Source organism: Xenopus laevis, chromosome 7L (genome assembly GCF_017654675.1).
Source record: "Xenopus laevis strain J_2021 chromosome 7L, Xenopus_laevis_v10.1, whole genome shotgun sequence".
Taxonomy (NCBI): domain Eukaryota; kingdom Metazoa; phylum Chordata; class Amphibia; order Anura; family Pipidae; genus Xenopus; species Xenopus laevis.
In genome coordinates this window covers 47,826,420-47,846,101 of record NC_054383.1, presented here as the reverse complement: position 1 = coordinate 47,846,101, position 19,682 = coordinate 47,826,420, and the positions used below count along the sequence as shown (strand labels likewise).

General features: G+C 33.8%; 1 protein-coding gene across 19 annotated transcripts in view; it reads right to left on the bottom strand.

The window, feature by feature from the left end:
* LOC108696280 (LIM domain-binding protein 3) overlaps window positions 1-19,682 on the bottom strand; it is a 119,476-nt gene that overhangs the window by 18,740 nt on the left and 81,054 nt on the right. For 5 of the 19 annotated variants that reach the window (XM_041568915.1, XM_041568914.1, XM_041568921.1 and 2 more), the window contains 4 exons: window positions 14,979-15,014; window positions 14,246-14,464; window positions 8,057-8,167; window positions 898-945 (listed from right to left, as the gene is read on the bottom strand). In XM_041568915.1, the coding sequence (XP_041424849.1) occupies window positions 898-945; window positions 8,057-8,167; window positions 14,246-14,464; window positions 14,979-15,014 (414 nt within the window). Of the gene's footprint in view, window positions 1-897; window positions 946-8,056; window positions 8,168-9,987; window positions 10,162-14,245; window positions 14,465-14,978; window positions 15,015-19,682 lie in introns of all 19 variants that reach the window. The other 14 variants (XM_041568917.1, XM_041568916.1, XM_041568919.1 and 11 more) reach the window with 14 other exon arrangements.

The window sequence follows — 19,682 nt, the reverse complement described above, 5'->3', positions numbered from 1 at the left end:
ATTTGCCCAGTTTTGTGCAAAAAAGAACATAAACCATAGATATTTCCTAATTAAAAGAATAGGAAAAGGTATGTTCAGCACAAGCCCTATTCATTGAACCAGTGTTGAAGGTATAATGCCCTAGTAGCTCTGTATCTTCTTTCTGCTGATTCACAGTTATGCTATGGTTTAATGATTGACTGATGCGTTGCTATGAGTTACTTGCTTTAGATCAATCTTTGTGCCTGTTATTAAATGTCCATTTAAATCTGGACAGTCCAGAAAAATGGAGTTTTACTATTATTTGAATAAATACAACATTTGTGTTTAAAGACTTATTTGCTATAGCTGTAAAACATCAAACTAATTTGTTAAAGGTAAAATGACTAAGAAAAATTTTACATTTTCAAGTTTACATTTTGGGATAAGAATGAAATGTCAGTGTTAATTTACAGGAACCATCATTCGCTGGTTTAGGTAAACACATAAATAAATAAATATAATTTGTTGAGTGTTCTAAGGCCATGATGTTTCAATCACAATTTTCATAAAAATTAAGCCTAGTTTATACAAATTAAAAATGATTGGTTTACTATCTGATAAACAAATAAAAAGGGTACTTCTAGTATCATTGACTCCATTTTTTGGGGGGAGTTTCGAATGATTTACAAGGTGTCTTTTACATTATAGATCCCTATCTGAAGCCATGGCCCAGATTATTCCACCCCAAAATAGGCATGCATATGCAATTATGGGAAGTGACGTGCAACAATTTTTCCTATTTTGCATCTGAAATCTTTCCCTGAGTAAGTTGCCATGTGTGTCATTACAATAAGCTGCAGATGCAAGTATTTTCAGTATGAGTTTATGTTAGATATTTGTTATATAAGAAGATGCAGGAGGGGATTCATGCAATACCTTGTTTTTGACTGGTAGGTGGTAGTGAAGGACGATTGCTGTTGGTGGCTAAAATAGGGACAAAGTTGGTCTCAATTGTTGTGTATTGAAGCGGTTAGATGGTGAAACATTCACTATAGATGGATCATAAATACAGTGCTCCCTCACTATACCACCTGTATAATAGCATCATCCAAATATATTGCCTTGTAAATGTCAATTTTAAATACACCAATGCTGCCTAAATAAGACCGCCTTCAACCTAATGTTACTGTAATAATTACACAATTTGAATGTCTTAAAGCAAGTGTTAAAAATAGGGAGCACTGTATCAAGGTTAAGGTAAGTTACTGAATATGAAAGAAAGTTTTTCATTAGTGTAAACTAAGCAAACTGAATGAACATATTTACAGATTCCAATGAAAAAAGATAAACCTAATTCAGAGTATGCTGTAACTATTATGCAGTGTGCTTGTGCTTATTTTCTAAATCCTTAATGGTGAACAAATATTGAATATGATTAGGGGAAGGGTGCTTTGTCGAATGGGCTTTGCATTAGAATAGACGTCAGCTTTGAGTTCATGAACCCTTTTAGTCTGCAGGTGTCCAACTGGTAAAGTGTCTTAAACATCTTACATTCTGGATTGCCCCTCGATTAGGTCACTGCTGGTAAAATGAAAAATGGATAATTGCTACAGTTACAGGACATGGCCTTGATTACTTATGCAATAGAGATTTGAAAATGCAGAAAACCACTATTCACATAAAACTGAATGAATGCATAACTGCATAAAACTGAAATGCTATCTCCATAGAGTAACAGGTGTTTTGTAATCCATTCAAAAGAAACTAGCGATTTAAAAAATATTAAATTATAAGCAGGGCATTTAATGATATTTTAACTGTGGGACAAACCACTACGTTCACTGTACTAATGAACAGTGTTAATTTAGTTTTAAAAAAGGTCTTTTAGATAAGGACCAGATAGGAGACTGTCAAGTATAGTCTAGACTGCCTCAACAAAGTAGAAAAGCCCCCACATGTACTTGTATTCTCCAATGTCCTTTTGGGTCTCTGCTTTTTGCAGCAGCACCTGTAGGAAACCCACTGTGGTAGTGTGTATTGTAGTAGGTCAGTATACAGTACAGCTGAGATGTAATGTGGATCATAAAAGTAGGTAGATTTGAAAACCAAAGCAAAAAGGGGCAAACTATAGGGTAGGTTGCTTCAGACAAGGATCAAGGGAGGCAGCAGAAAGTATAGGCAAGGGGGTCAATACAAGGAATTAAGAAATGTAAAAACAGACTTTTGTAGTTCTGCAATACAGATACCAGCTTGGGAGAAGAAGGGAAGAACTGGAATAATTTTAAGGCTCTAGTACACATCAGGGGTAATGTGGCAGTTCACAGCACAGAGAGAGATGTGTCAGAGAGGGGACTGATGGAAGCACCCAAGCCTTTCTAAAACTAAGTAATATAAAGTAAAACGTTGAAATGATTATGTTTTTAAGAAACCTAAACAGCTAAGAAGACACTGCTTACTTAATTGCAGAACATCCTTTCTGCATATTTACATTAGATGCATGCATTTAAGTGAGAGCTACCATATTACTTGTTTTGAATGAGGTATTCTTCATAGAACTCTACTGAATTGTAACAAATGTCATAAATAGTAATGCTTCTATTATTGTCAGTAGAAATTTTCTTAGCCAAGACAAGTAACATAGAACCCCCAATGCTCACATCAAGCTATATCTGCTATATCAAAGGTAATAATGCAATGTTAACAAAAGGTAACCCATTTCATTGAATGTAATAACGAAACAACTATGAGGAGATATATATATATATATATATATATATACATTAATTTTAGTCAAACTATAAAGTATATATATATATATATATATATATATACACACACAAACATTATAAAAATATATATATATATTATTATACATATATATATATATATATATATATATATATATATATATATATATATATACATATATATATATATAGGTTGAAATGAATAGATGATTGTAATGTAAAGGTACTTGGAATAAAACAGTTTCTTAGCAAGCACATGTAAATTGTAAATGCCTCCCATAATTAGTTACATATATAGCAAAGCATACAAGTAATTCAATGTATTTTTTTTGCTTGTTACTAGTGGTTAAAGGCACTCCAACCTGTAAAAAAAATTTGCTTAAATATGATTTATAGGAGCTGTTGTTATATTTTTGGGATTAAAACAGCCAACTGATGTTTGGATCCCATATCCTGGATTTTGTTATACTGTCTGGTTATTTCTACCAAGCTATGCCTGACCAAAGTAGCACAGTTAAGCAGGAAAATTTGGTTGAGCTTGGTTTAATAAAAAATATGAGATAAATTAGATTTTTAGTAAATAACCCCATCATGTTTAATACTGTTATATGAGTTTAGCTGAAATTTGATTCTTTAAAGGATAAAGGAATGCATGCATTTAAGTGAGAGCTACCATATTACTTGTTTTGAATGAGGTATTCTTCATAGAACTCTACTGAATTGTAACAAATGTCATAAATAGTAATGCTTCTATTATTGTCAGTAGAAATTTTCTTAGCCAAGACAAGTAACATAGAACCCCCAATGCTTACATCAAGCTATATCTGCTATATCAAAGGTAATAATGCAATGTTAACAAAAGGTAATCCATTTCATTGAATGTAATAACGAAACAACTATGAGGAGATATATATATATATATATATACATTAATTTTAGTCAAACTATAAAGTATATATATATATATACACACACACACACATTAAAAAAATAAATATATATATATACACACACACATATATATATATATATATATATATATATATATATATATATATATATATATATTATACATATATATACATACATATATATATATAGGTTGAAATGAATAGATGATTGTAATGTAAAGGTACTTGGAATAAAACAGTTTCTTAGCAAGCACATGTAAATTGTAAATGCCTCCCATAATTAGTTACATATATAGCAAAGCATACAAGTAATTCAATGTAGTTTTTTTGCTTGTTACTAGTGGTTAAAGGCACTACAACCTGTAAAAAAAATTTGCTTAAATATGATTTATAGGAGCTGTTGTTATATTTTTGGGATTAAAACAGCCAACTGATGTTTGGATCCCATATCCTGGATTTTGTTATACTGTCTGGTTATTTCTATCAAGCTATGCCTGACCAAAGTAGCACAGTTAAGCAGGAAAATTTGGTTGAGCTTGGTTTAATAAAAAATATGAGATAAATTAGATTTTTAGTAAATAACCCCATCATGTTTAATACTGTTATATGAGTTTAGCTGAAATTTGATTCTTTAAAGGATAAGTAAACCTTTAAAACAAGTGAATGTAAAATTGACGAGTGCTAATCTAAGTTATTTTGCAATGTATATTTATTATTTATTTTGTTTTTATTCCAAGATATTAAGGGATACATGTACTGTTAATATGAACAAATTTTGTTACAACAGCGCCACTTGCTGGTCAGTTTCCAACCATTCTGACTTCCAAGTAGTCACGGAAGTTGTCAGGAGAATGAAAGAATGAATGATGTTCTTCTGCTAGGAAAGGTTTTTATATTTTTTTTTCTAAGCAGAAGAGCATCAGAGCAACATCTTTCATTCTCCTGAAAACTTCCTTGACTACTTGGTTGTCAGAATGGTCGGAAACTGACCAGCATCTATCTATCTATCGATCTATCTATCTATCTATCTATCTATCTACATTTATACACATGAGTGGTCCCTGTCATATTGCATTTTTGATAGATCTGAGCAGAAATTACTCCTTACTGAAAAAAATATTTTGAAGGTTGAAAGTTATGCAGTGTGCTGCTCCAGCTGAGGTACTGCTCCTGCTCAGGGATTTTAGAGGAAAACTATACCCCAAAATGAATACATGAGCAGCAGATAGTTTATATCAAATTAAGTGGCATATTAAAGAATCATGTGAAACTGCAATACATATATTCAAGTAAATATTGCCCTTTTACATCTCTTGCCTTGAACCACTCCACACCATTTCATGATGGTCTGTGTGCTGCCTCAGAGATCATCTGACCAGTAAGAGGAAGAAGTGTGGAAGCAAAATACATAACTCTGTCTGTTAATTGGCCCATGTGACCTAACATGTATGGTTTATTTGGTTTGTTTGTGTGCACTGTGAATCATATCATCCCAGGGGGCGACCCTTATTTTTTAAAATGGCAGTTTTCTATTTATGATTGCCCAATGGTGCATACTACTAAAAAAGTATTTTATTATGAAAATGGTTTATTTACATGAAGCAGGGTTTTACATATGAGCTGTTTTATGCAATTAATTTTTTATAGAGCCCAACATTGTTTGAAGGGTATAGTATTCCTTTAAGGCAAATGTGCAAAAAGCTAATTTTCCAATGTCCTTACTTTGCTCTCTATTTAAGTGATCATAAATGTATAAATTTGCAGATTGGCTTATTTTTTCTGTAAGAGGATAGTTACAAATGCATTTGTAATCTAAATAATATTTTTGAAACATGACATTTGTTCTGTTTTTATAAATAATATTAATTGTATATTTTTCTGTTGGTTTCAGGTGGCAGTAGAGTACTCATAATGCTGCAACTGTATGTACAAGGCTTGATACCACCACTTCTAGGACCCTCAATTGTCATGCAGTGTCAATATGTTTTATATTTCCCAAAACACAATTTCACAAATTCTGCCTAGTGGAAGCATCTAAGGGGAGCTTGAAGTAAAAAGGTTTGGAAATCTCTGTCCTAATGGTATAACTACACGGACTGGGCACCCCATAGCCTAATAAAATGGGGGGGGGGATTTATGATTGCCAAAGCATTCTTGCTCAGGCAGTCATAAAGGAAACCTTGCGTAAATTTACATATCACGCAGGGTTTTGTGCCAAAAATAGCTCACCAATCTTCGTGAGTTTGCCAGAATGGTCTTCTATAAAAAAGAGGTGCCGGTTCTGTTGTAGTCTTGGCTAGCTGCTTATTTTATTTGGCAAATTAAAATGTGAGCTAAGGATGTTCTTTTCTTTGGATATTTTCTAGCCTCATAGTATTCAAAGAAAAGAAAGAATAAAGTTTGTTTATCTTCAACTGCAAAACAATTAATGTTGCACATGTTGCTTCCATACTGTGTTGGGCCTTTTACAATTGTATTGTTAAAAAAATGTGATCAAGTGTTATCAAACTTGAGAGCCCCAACTGCTCACTAAACATTTGCAGGCATGAAAAAATAAGTGAATTGAGAGTAAAAAAAGTTCTCCCCATGACGTATTATTTTAGCAGTTTATATGTGAAAAATATGTTATTTTTTAGTTCCCTGTTCTTCCCATTGCATAAAAAGTGTTTCATACCCGAACTGGTGTTAAAATGTGTGATGAAAACAAGAAAAGAGTTAAATCTGATAATGATAAGAATGTTTTACAATGAAACGATTTTACAAATGATGGAGTGGGAAACTTGTTAGCTGTTATTACTAAGCAAAGAAAATGGCAAACTTAGTTTTCAACCTCAAACTGGTAAACGCCAGTAGAAACACACAAGCTGTAGGGGACTATGCATTCTCCCCTTTAGTGCTTAAAGGATCTTGATGAACTGGGGCCTCACAGCACTGAAGGACTAAGATGGTTAAAAAAATAGCCTGCTGCAGCAGCTGTACCTCCGGTATACTTTTCTTGGGAGAAATGAGGCAGCAGATCGTTTTTGTGCTTTTTTCTTCTTGAGCAGTGGCGAAGTTATGAATATAGGAGAAATATAAAGGGCTTCCAGAGCTGGTGGCAACATGGGTGATTTATTTTTTTGTCTACCCAGTGAAAACAGTAAAAAAAAAAGTTATTTGTGAGTGGTTGTGGACTACCAATGACATTGCTATCAATCAAATAAGTTTTTTTTTATGGGCTTTTATAAATATTAACGTCTCTGCACATTATTTACCCTTTATTGTGTCTTCTGTTTCACCTACATCTAAGTGTATAGTGTAAATTTCAAGAAATGGTGGCAAATAATGTCAGCATTGTTTTTCTGCATAAAACAACATCCTGTTAGGAAAAAACAGGTCCACTTTATTCTGCATGATTTTTTTTTTTTTTTTCTGCATGATTTTTAGTATGTGTATGCTGGGAGGACCACCCTGACCAATATATATGTACCTTGGATATTGCTTGATTTGTCAGTTGGACAGTTTTGAGAATTTACTCTGCTGATGCTCCAATGCCAGTGCATGGTGCATTGGCAGATGAGGGAAAACAGAGAAGTAACAGCTATTTGGGCTGTCAGCACAAACTAATGGAAAAGTAGAAAATGTTGTGAAGACTGGTTGGTCAGATACCTATAGGGGACTGGCCCTTCAATCAAGCTGATTATTTTTTCAGCAAGAATGCATACAATTATCTGTGTTCCACTCAACAGTGTAAACTAAAAACAACTTTGTCAAAATCAGAATACAATTCTTTACAATCTGAAGCATATTGGTCACAAATTCTGCTTGGTTTCTTCTCAAACACTATTCAGCTAAGTGAAAGATCTTATATTGTTCAGCGTTAGTGTGGTATATAACCAGCTACATTTACAACAGAAAAGCTGCAATTTAATCAATTAGAAAGGAATGATTAAAGTATCTCAAAAAGGATAACAACACATCAGTTATACATTTAAAACTCTGATGCACATGATCTGGAATTTGTTGAGCTAATTATTACAAAAAGAATGATCATTGAGAATGAAAATTGAAAGTGAAAAGATTTCAATAAAAAAACACATACTGCTTTCCTGGAAAAAGAGAGAACCTGCAATGTAAAAGATAGTGGCATGCAATATCAGAATGGATTCTGACATCAGTTACCTAGTCAACAAAGTCACCTAAAAGCAAAAGGGCAGATAATCATTGCTTAAAGAAACTATATGCCAAAGATAATTAATAATGTAAACATCACAACAAGTGAATCCAATCCTAATGATTAAAAACTTTAAAAAAAATTATTTATTAACCATTATGTATGTATGTATTCGTTTTCTAATACCGTTAGGCTGATCTATTCCGTTCCACTGTAGTATGAATGGTCAATAACAGGAGCACATGTGCAAGCACAAAATGGGTAACACAGAAGCAAACAGATACCTAGACTGTGCAGAAATGGCAGACGATATAGTGGATGCTGCTATGGACATGTTCTTTGATCCTTGGAAGGTTTTGGTCTGTGAAGCAGAGATGTTGGCAGCTGCTGGTGCTCTGCAAATGACATAACATAAGCATGTGACAAAAACAAACTTGCATTATGCTTATGTTTGCTAACAAAAGCCACTGAAATGCATTGTCCAATGCATTTCAGGCCTTGTTTGTAGGCAAAATGTGCTCTGACACACGCAGAGTTAGTTTTTAATGTGTAAGATGCTGTTCTACCGATGCTAAATATTAAATATACTTAACTGCGAGTATGTGTAAGATCAGACAGCTGTTCAATAGATTCTAAAGGGATGGGCGAATTTGACACGTTTCGTTTCGTCAAAAATTTGCCGCCGGCGAAATGTCGCAGACGCTCATTAAAGTCTATGGGCGTCAAAATAATTTTGTCGCGCAGCAAAATTTTTTTTGACGCGCGGCTTTTTTTTTTGACGCATGCCGCCATACAAGTCTATGGGCGTAATCTTTTCGGCGAAACGAGGCGAAAAAATTCGCCCATCCCTAAAAAAACTCAAGTAGATTATTTTTATTATGTTCTCTTGGGAATCCTGCCTAACTGTATGATGTTCAGGAAAAGAAGAACTTCAGTAGCTCACTAAAAAGGACTGATAGCAGCTGCTACACCACTGTACCCATTGTGAGTATTCTCAGACTAACAAATGGATGCATCCCCTTTGATGGAGTATGAGTTTCCACTGCACTAATTGCAATAAATGATAACTTTTGTCTTGTTTAGAAAAAGTCTTTTTTAAACCTCACAATTAGGAAACAGATACTGATCTCATAATTATTATGATGTTGGCAAGATGTGGCATTTTTTCTTTCTGGGCTATGTCCATAGTTTCTATCTTCCTGAAGAAGATTCTACCCAGAAATATATTTTACAGTTAAGTATTTATGTTGTGGGTAATATAGTACTAAATGAATTGAGTATTGATAATTGACAGTACAGTTTTTATATAGTAGAACTGCATCTTCAATGAGCACAAGGGATTAGTCACACACATTATAATGTAATATATAATGTAACATAATGTAACATATAACATATAGAATGCAAAATGCATCAGCGGGATAAGAATTTAGATTAGAAGACATGTGGTTGTAAAATATATGTGATACTATTAAATGTTAGCAAATGTTTAGTACAATGGATTGATAAAGACAATTCAAGAAAAAAAATGTACCAATTCATAAGCCTCACAGTTTAGGAGCAAAACATATTTCATCTTGTTTGCATTGTATGTATTTTGTGTTTTATCTCAGTAGAGGTTTATGGGGAAATTGAAAATTTAATTAACTCTAGCTTTATATGTCTTATTATTAAAAGTAGAACACAAGCACAGGAAGTATATGGAAAGTGTGATTATGGGATTTTAGAAATAAAATGGTTCTGGTTGAAATAGAAATATTTAAGACGGGACAATGGAGGTTAACTAAATTATGGTAAGGCGGATTATGGTAAGAACTAGTTTTGAAAATGCAGGTGTGTTTGAACCATGTTCCAAAAGAAGTAGATAATAACAAGAATAAGGTATAGACAACTAGGAATCTTGCTTGCTATCCACCCCAAATGTACATATTTGTACAAGTCAAGTTTGTATAGATTGATCCATGAACAACTTTTAGTATGAATGAGGGTGAAACAGAAACATGGATACTTCTTACTCTGTCTACCCAGTTTCTTGGTTATCAGTGGAAACATAGATTTTAAACATAGAGATTAAATTAATTATTTCAATTCTTCATCATCTAAATATAACCAAAGACCATAAAAACTGTACATCTCAAGTGTATCTTTTTCAGACTTTTATAACTTTCATCCTGTTAATAAAATTGTTATCAGAAATGTAAAGATATTAAATTACCTTGGGCTGGAAGGCAACAAAGCAGACAATATGGAAGTGGGAGCAGCAGCAGGTAGCAGTGATGCTGGTTGTGGTTCAGTGAATTGCTCAGCAGTAGCATTTTGATTTGCAGAAGCAGCTGGAATTGTAGCAAAGTCTATGCTTGAAGCCACTGGTACATGCTCAACCTGGCTACTGAGTAAAGTTAAACCAAGTTAAATCAAGAAAATATTCTGAGAATATTTACACAGTGAACTCCTCAGACTCATCTATGTACGGAGTTCATTTTTTGTTTTTCTTCTAAATATGCTATATCTATATATGTCTTCATGGTGGCCTGGATCAACAGTCCTTTGTGTTCTTGAAACTATTGCTGAATTGCTGCTATAGCAGTGCTTGCATATATCTGTAATGGCGTTATTATCAAATGTTGGACCTCAAAGGGGGGGGGGTTTCAGAAAATCATTGCTTTTAAAATGATTAAGAAAAAAATATAGCATACACCTTTCGGAAGACCAATTGTTTTGGGCTTTACTTTTTGTAATAAAGATGATATGTATATATTCCAATGTTAATGCATTGATTCACTACAAGGCTATAGACAAGAACATAGTTTATTAGAAACTGGATTCATTTAAAGGGGTAGTTTACCTTCACATTTATATTTTGTATGCTGTAGACTGTGACATTCTGATACAATTTGCTATTGGTCATCATTTTTTTAAATTATATAGCTATTTGTTCAGCAGCTTTCCAGTACGGAATTTCAGCAACTATCTGGTAGCTAGGTTCCAACTGACCTTAAAGCTGGCCATAGACGCAAAGATCCGATCGTTAGAATCAACGTACGATCGGACTTTCCCATCTCCCGACCCTCCACTAACCATTCAGATCAAAGTCTTTACCATTCCGATCAAATAAGAACAGATCACCCAATGTTCTGCCCCTGACAGCAATCGTACGATACTTATGTCTGACAACACTAGTGACAGTCTCCCTCTGAAAATCGTACGATCGGCAATACACGCAGAGATATTATCGGCAGCCGACAGAAATTTTCTAACCTGTCCGATCGACCAAACGACCGATCTCCGACGGACGAAAAATGTCGGGACTCTCCACACATGGTCCGAAAATCGTACGAATCCACGATTCGTACGAATTATCAGAGCAATAGTTTTTGGGGTGCCAAGATAACATTCTAAATTGTACCATGAATAGAGGAAGAAGAGGAAGGCAAATAATTAATGAACTATATAAAATAAAAAATGCTGACCATATCAAAAACTGCTAAAAATGGGATATTCTATAACATATTGAAAGTTAACTTAAATGTGAATTACCCCTTTAGGAAGCAGCATTGCAATTAATCATTACTTCCAGCTATTGGATATTATTATTGGAAATTTAATTCCACAAAGTTTTATTTTTCACCTGAAAATGCAGAGCAAGCTTGTGGGCTTTCCATCTAAGCCAAATACATGCATGATTCAAGTCACAGAACTGTACACCAGTTGGGTGCTTTCCCTGTAGTTATATGCACAGCAGGAGTCAGACAGACACATAGGGGCATATTTACTTAAGGGTCGAATTTCAAATTGAAAAAAATTCTAAATTCAAACTCAAACAGACCAACAGAAGTCAAAGTTTTTTTTTGGTCGGATAGGTCCGTATTCAGCCGAATTTGTATTGTTCAATCGAAGGAATAGTGCATTCGATCGAATTCGATTCAAGGTTTTTCCCCAAAAAACCTTAGATTTTTCAAAGTCCACCAATTGACTCCATTTTTGACTCCATGGTTCTTGGAGGTCCCCCATAGGCTAAAACAGCAATTTGGCAGGTTTTTGATGACAAATGGTTGAAGTCGAATTTTTAACGAGACAGTACATGATAAATTTCAATATTCAAATTTTCAATTTTTTTTTTCAAATTTGGACTATTCCCTAGTCAAAGTAAACAAAAAAATAGCTTGAAATTCAAATTATTCTCATTCGAAAATTCCCCTTGACCTAGATAAATCTGCTCCTTAGTGCTGTATTTTGTTGTATTTAATTCATAGGAAAGTGCAGCTTTAATAAATACAGTAAAAATTTAAATTTTCTGCTGATCCACCACTATGTATTATTCCCATACTTGTCAGACACAAGAAAATAGCTCTGCTCATCACAGACACATCAAAATAGCTTGTGAGGATGCACTAGCATCAAGCTTTAGTTTAGACACTGCTGCACATGGACTGACGAGATTTTTAGAAAAATGAAGCTCTTTGCTGGTGATTGCAATTAAACATAAGCAAGAAATGAATTTGCTTGTGTACATAGTTCCATATTGCAAATACATTGCTCTCATTTTCTATCAAAAAGCGAATCACCGAAATAAATGAAAGCAATTAGTGATGGGCAAATTTTTTGCCAGGCTTTGCAACAAAGAAAAAACAACACACCCATAGACTCCAATGTATTGTGCACTGAAAAAACTTGCAATAAAAAATGTACATATTGATTTTCAGTGCAAGGTAGGAGCTTGCCGGTGGACACCTAGGGGCAGATTTATCAAAGGTTGAGGTGAATTTTTCAAAAAATTTGAATGTGGAGCTATTTTTTGTGTCCTTCGACTAGGGAATAATCCAAATTCAGTCTGAATTTGAAAAAAAAAATAGAAAATTCGAATTTATCATGTACTGTCTCTTTAAAAATTCTAAAAGCCTAATTGCTGTTTTGGCTATGGGGGACCTCCTAGAACCGATTTGGAGTCAATTGGTGCACTCTGAAAAATCAAAGTTTTTTTTTTTAGAAAAACTTCTAATCGAATTAGATCAAATGCGCTATTACCCCGATTCGTATGAATTCGGCTGGATATGGACCTATTTGATCGAAATATGTATATATATATATATATATATATATATATATATATATATATATATATATATATATATATATATATATATATATATACATATTCTAAGGTCTCATTATGTTTTTTTTTCAGTTCCTGAAAGAAAGTGCACTGCTGCATGTTAATAAGCGTGTGTGATATTTGAATTAAGCAACATAGATTTACGGTGGAAGAAAAAAAAGTTATGCATTATAAACTACCATACTATATAATCAACTATAAATTATACCAAAAACAGATACTGCACTGCGTCATTCCAAGTAGTCATACATATTTTTTGTTGTTATTATTTCAGAGACAAGGTTACAAAATACAGTTTTCAAAGGTTTTTGTATCAATAATATATATAGTTCATTAAAGTAAACCAGTTACTTCAGAAATCCCTAGTGGCAATGAAGAAAAAATGCTGTTTATGAGGATATCACTGCATGGGAACATTTTGGTGTTCCTAAGTTTGTTATTTAGAGGAATATGAAGTTGGACTGGGACAAACCTTTCCCATGACACAAATGTGTAATAGTGTACTAGTGATTACAGATTCTGACTGGCCTATAAAAAAAGGTTTCCCTACCTACTGTATATATCTCTTGTCTCTTTCCAAAGCAGTTCAGTCAGCAGAAGTCCTGTATGATAATCCTGTACAGTGCAATTACCTGTGGAGTGGCATACCATATGGGGGGAATCGTCTGACATAATCCACTTGTGATTTTATTATACATTTACAGCAGAATTTTTCTTTTCTTTAACCATCTGGGTAGAGTTATTTGTTTCATTAAATAAATTTTTCGATGTGATACATCTTTCCAGCAACATGTCAGTGTTTAGTTATGTATATGTGCATCATAAAAGCATTTTTGTAACAACAGTCATTTCTGTAATATAATCAAAAAGTCTGATGTATTTTACACTAGCTTGAGCTTTATCAGGTTTTTTTTGTAATAGAGGTTGTTTTTATGAAATTAGCTTTTATCTATAAAACCACTTACACCACTATTTGGTTCACTTGGTTATTTGTTCATGATAGAGGATTGGGAGTATTTTCCCTTAATGAAATATTACTTATTAATATTAATCATCATATTGTGGTGTATGAATTTGAGCAGTTTGGAATTGTGGAAATGTTTTCCTGTTTGTGCATACAAAACAGTGTGTCATTTTGGTTCTGATATTAAAATTAGGGTAATAATAGAGTTATATAGTTGTATATATGACTTGTACAAAAAGGGTCATCGTTGTAGCTTTTGGCAGTAACAATCGTAAAATAATAAAAAAAAATCAGGATCACACTTTGGTTTACAAACAGAGTTAGAAAGATATTATTATCAGAAGCTTCACTATACAAAGCATATTGGTTAGAAGGTTAATTTCTAGAACCCAATACCTTTTATAGGAAGATGTAAGAGGGGGTGAAAGTTTGGGCACATTCTGATCAGGGCTGGTGTGAATGTTTTTTCTTGGAACTGAATCACCCCCAAACCTCACGGAATAACCTTTTGAGGACACTGGACTGGGCTGGGAAGGGCTGTCCTCCTGCGTAGGTGACTTAGTAGGTTGCCAGGAACCTGACCTTGCAGATGATGGCACTTTGGCACCTGCAGGACTAGGTGACAGACATTAGAATGTGCATTCTGCTCAGTATAACCCATATTAACACTGAGTTGAATGTATGCAGAGGAAAAATAAAAGGGTGGTTGTAGATCTTAAAGAAAACAACAAATGAAAGGGTGGTTGTAGATCTTAAAAAAAAACAAAATGAAGAAGCACTCTAAAATAATTTGTGAATATTGGCTGTAATCCATAGTTTCCCTCTATGTTATCATGGGCAACTTATCAAGCATCCACAGTTTTCAGTCATCATTGTAAACCACCTGTAAACATGATATTATGAGCCTCTTAGAGTTAAATCGTAAATGTTACCTTTCTAGAATGGTGGAGCCATGTAGATGTATGTACCCTCTGTACCACTCCAATAATTTTCTTGCAAAATTTACCAAATATGGCAAAAGATACATAAAAATAGTCCTCACAGTAAGGCAACTTTGAGTATACCATGAGGTTATTTCTAGTTAGCTGCAATAACCATTTAAACTCTAAAACAATAACTCAAAAGTTACCTTGTTTCTGGAGATTTGGCAACATTTTCCTTGCTGCTGTGAAAGAAGGGGACACAATGAATGAGCTGCAAGAAGAGCTCCTTTAAGGTGGGTTATTAGCCTGTTCAGGGTGTGAGCCTCCAGCACCAAGTATATTAATAATCACAGTGAAGAGAGAAATAATTTCCAGAGTGTTTAGCAAGAGAACCACGACTCACACACCTAACCATGGGAAAAATATTTGGTCTTGTGCTATAATTGTCAAAGCATCGACAATATTATCATATTTCTTCTTCACAAAAATCTTCTCCCTTAAATTGTTATAATTAAATAGAAAATGTATGTTTCTGACAGAGGTCTAAAAAATATTTGTCTCCCAGGCTTGTGATGAGTCACGGGTTTCCTAAAAATTCTGCACGTGATGATTTGGAAATAAAATGGAAAGATTAAACAGTGAACAAAAAAGTGTGTACAATAATATACCAAGAACCCAAAGATCATGCATTATAAGTCAAAGATCACTCTCAAAGCAAGAAATCAGAAGCGTGTCCAGTGGAGCAAACAAGAAATCAGAAGCGTGTCCAGTGGGGCAAACAAGAAATCAGAAGCGTGTCCAGTGGAGCAAAACGGTTTTCTTGTTGCATTTCAGAGTAAGGCAAGCAGTTGTGTCAGGCTTCTAGCAGCATTAGGCCTCTATTGTTTATTTACCATTTTGCTCTATTTTTGTTTCTTTCTATGCCAGTCCATTCTACAGTACTACATTATTCACCTATACAGAATGTGTGGAATATTGTTGAATCATGTTGGCAGGGGAGTTTATAAAGTTAAATAGAAAAAGAAAGGAAGTTGGAAAAGGAAACAAAGACAAAAACAGACAACAAGAAAACATTGGAGGGTGTGCTTAGTATACTGGGGAATACTGGTGAACCCAATCCTGTTTTAATCCATGTCTTTTATTTCATAGTGATGAAGGGATGGAGCTGAATGTTTAATTTCCTAGATCAATAAGGCCTACTATAGTTAATGCCACTATAAAAGTAATATTTGGGTAAACCAAGAAAGAGACAGGTGAAATTGGCAGTGTCCAAAAAACCTCAAAGTAAATTATACCAAAATTCTAAATGTCCAATACCAGCATTGAGGGCTTCAAACCATACTAAATAAAGATCACATGGTCCAATATTTTGACAGCCTCTAATTAGTATGGTTAATCTCTTGAAGCACCATTGATAAAGAAAAGTTTGTCTTGAACTTGGACAGATTTTCCTTCTAATAACATTACAACACATTTGCTTTTAAGAAATTTACAATGGACTTTTACTTAACTAATATGCTTTAATTTATTTTTATTTTTTATATTTTTCATTTGTCTGCATGCATATGAAATAAGTATTCAGAAAATACAATAATAATGGCACACTATTTATATCTGCATAGCACTACATCAAATAATTAGGTGCTACAATTGATGTTTCAAATTATAAATAAATGATATGGGCCCAAAGCAATTGCATCAATATCTAATTGGGATTTCTTCATATATCTATTAGGCTAGGAATATATTCCCATCCGTTTAGGACAATATCAGGCTGTGAATTTGCAGCTTCTTGTTTGTTCTCTACTTCTATTATGTAAAGCAAAGCATTTATTTTCAGAATCAAAGTTGCTTTAATGGTATATTCTCCCCTTTAAAAAAACTCTTTCCAGCATAGCTATGCCTAAAAGCAGACTGTGTCAAAGTACAATGCTCAACACAGTCAATAATTATAGTCCTGATTCAAAAAAAAGTGCACTGTGAACCTCTAAGAATGCTGTTTGGGGCTCCTTAAAATTGGGGCTCCTTGAAGCTGAAAGACATCTGTTTTCATAAGCAGAACTGTGATTACTCTCCAGACAGGATTAAGACATTTCCTAAAATTGCTTACAAGAATGATATAATAGTACAGGGTTTCCAAAACTAAAGACATTTTCAGAAACTGGAAATATTTAACTAAAATTTTTTTTTCCAGAATGTTATCGTTTCATGTATGTTTGATAAAGGTAAAAATCTATTTAACAATTAACATAGTTTGCTGTCTACATTGTTTAAAATTGTAATTGAAGCAGAAGGCATATCATATATTTCATATATTTCCCCTATAGTATATATTTACTGTATATACTACAGCGGAAATATTTATAGTGGTTAACTTTCTTGACTTTGCCCACAACTAGCATAAGGCCTATAATTCTCTTGCATGACATGGGAACTTGGGCTACTCAAAGAAAATGCACTGAAACAGTACCTGGGAATGCAGTACCTGAGAAAAGGACACCCACACAAAAAAAGAAACATACGTTAAAGTGGAAAAACATGGAGAATCACTGATAATGTTTATTGTTTGTATGGATCACATGCTGTTTTAGTAATGTACAGTCAGGATGTTTTCAGGACTATTGAGCCAGTGTCTCTTTCTTAGCCACTTAAGAAAGTAATGTTTTTAAAAAGACGGAGCAGCCCACGCCAAAGGCCTTTGACAGCAAATCACCCTGCAAGAAAGCAAGTCAAGTCCTCTTGCAGGTTGTACAGAACCTCTATACAAATGGTTAGTTCGGTCACGGTCTGTCTGCATATTCTAATTGCATAATGAGCAATGAGTGCAAGCTGCATGTACTGTATATCGGTTCAGTTAATGAACTGCAGTGAATGGTGACAACAGAAATCTAAGGTACCTATATGTTCTTGTGCAGCTGATTTAAAACAATAATATATAGTTGTTGAAGTTGTAAAATTAAAGTTTAATCTTTTACTATATACCTATTGCATTTAGTTTAGGATATGGACCAAGGATTGTCAGCTAAAACCTGGAGTGTTTTAATCGATAATGCCAACCACTGCAGCAAGGCCAAATTATGTTTATATGGTTCACAACACAGAATGTAACACAGGAGTTGACTACATATAAGTAGTAGCAGAATTACTGATGATGTAGACAAAAGACACTTACGATGAATACAAGCACAGAGGAGGATATGTATAAGCCAACAATAAACCTTTATAATTTCTTGTCTCTAGAAGCTTCAAACAGAATTCTGAATATACAATTTATACAGCTCTACAATATATATTATATATATATATATATATATATATATATATATATATATATATATATATATATATATATATATATATATATATATACACACATATATTTGTGTGTGTGTACTGTAGAGCTGTATAAACTTATACACATACAGTATATGTGTATGTTCTGTGTTTTGAAAGAACAACAATATTTTCTATGAAGTTGTTTTTTGTATAATAATTGCTATTCAGTATCTGATGTTTAGGAGCTACTTATATAAATAGAATAAAAAAGGCAGAGTGAAACCTAAACTGAGAACATTAGATCTATATATTCTAAAATTTTCTCAGTTAATATTGAAATATCCATAGACCACACTCTAACCTGGTGGAATAAAACAGCTCATGACCCAGTGCCACCTTTGTGTGATCTAGTCAAGTCAATAATTACACGCATGCTCTGGGCAAAATCTTGAAAATACTCTTGACAAACAAATTCTTTAGTTGGGTTTATTGAATGTTTATTTTAATGAATTAAATAGGGATATGGATGCATATTTGTGTTTAACATGCAATTGACCTCTAACGGCATGCATTGCATGCATTGTAAACTGCCACAATATAGCATGTCTAGCCACTAACATACAGTAAATCTTAAGGGAATAAGGAAACTGTGAGCGAAGGGAAGCAGTGTAAGCAGTTAGTATGACTAAACAGGCAAGACCACTGCAGATACAATTACATTTCCTGTATCATAGAACTAATCAAGCACATTTACCTTAATGGTCGGTTTTGGGTTGGCTTAAGTTTACTGACAGCTTCCTGGCAGCATATTCATGGATGCAGAAGCTTGCAGTTTTTGGGTTTATTTTTGGTTGCAGATTGCCCATGTGCTACATTCTATCTAGTGAAGTTGTTAGCCCTCTTAGACAAATACCATTATTATCTAGCCAAGCCTGTTTGTCCATATCAGTGTTCCAACATCAGCCACAACTAAGGCTTATCCTCAAAGCTCATTTTCAAAGCAGGTGAAAATTCCAGAATTTTGTGTCTCATCATTAGCAGGGAAACTGCTAAACCTTCTCAAATTGAACCAAAGAATAAATACACTGCCTTTATATATTACAGTTTTTCTATATGATGTTAGGCTACCAATGTAATGTAGGCAGAGTTGTGGTTCTAAGGATTTTGGTTAATAGGAGACCAAGTTTCCTAATATCTTAGTCATTTGTTTACAGAATAACTGGCTAGTTATTGGTGCAGTATAACCATTCATATTTATTTCAGAGGTTGATCAGACAGATCAAGTGGTGAAAGCTGGACATTTACTCTCTAACGGGATTCCCCTACTGCATTGGGTCATTAGTTCCTCTTTTGCCAGTTTGATCAGATTTCAGATAGTGTATGCACAAGTAATTGTAAAGTTGGAATACGAAAAGTCAGTAAACAAGATTAGTGGCTTAAGTGTACCACTAAGGGCTGCTATGAGTAACTGTACTAGAGCACATGTGCTCTGTGTTAGTAAATTAAGATTACCAGACCACTTGAAAAATCAGGGACACTTTATAAATGCAATTTAAGGACTTATAGCTCAATTTTAGTATCCCTATTTTTTGAATGATCTGGTAACCTTAGAGTAAATGCACCCCAGAATGCTT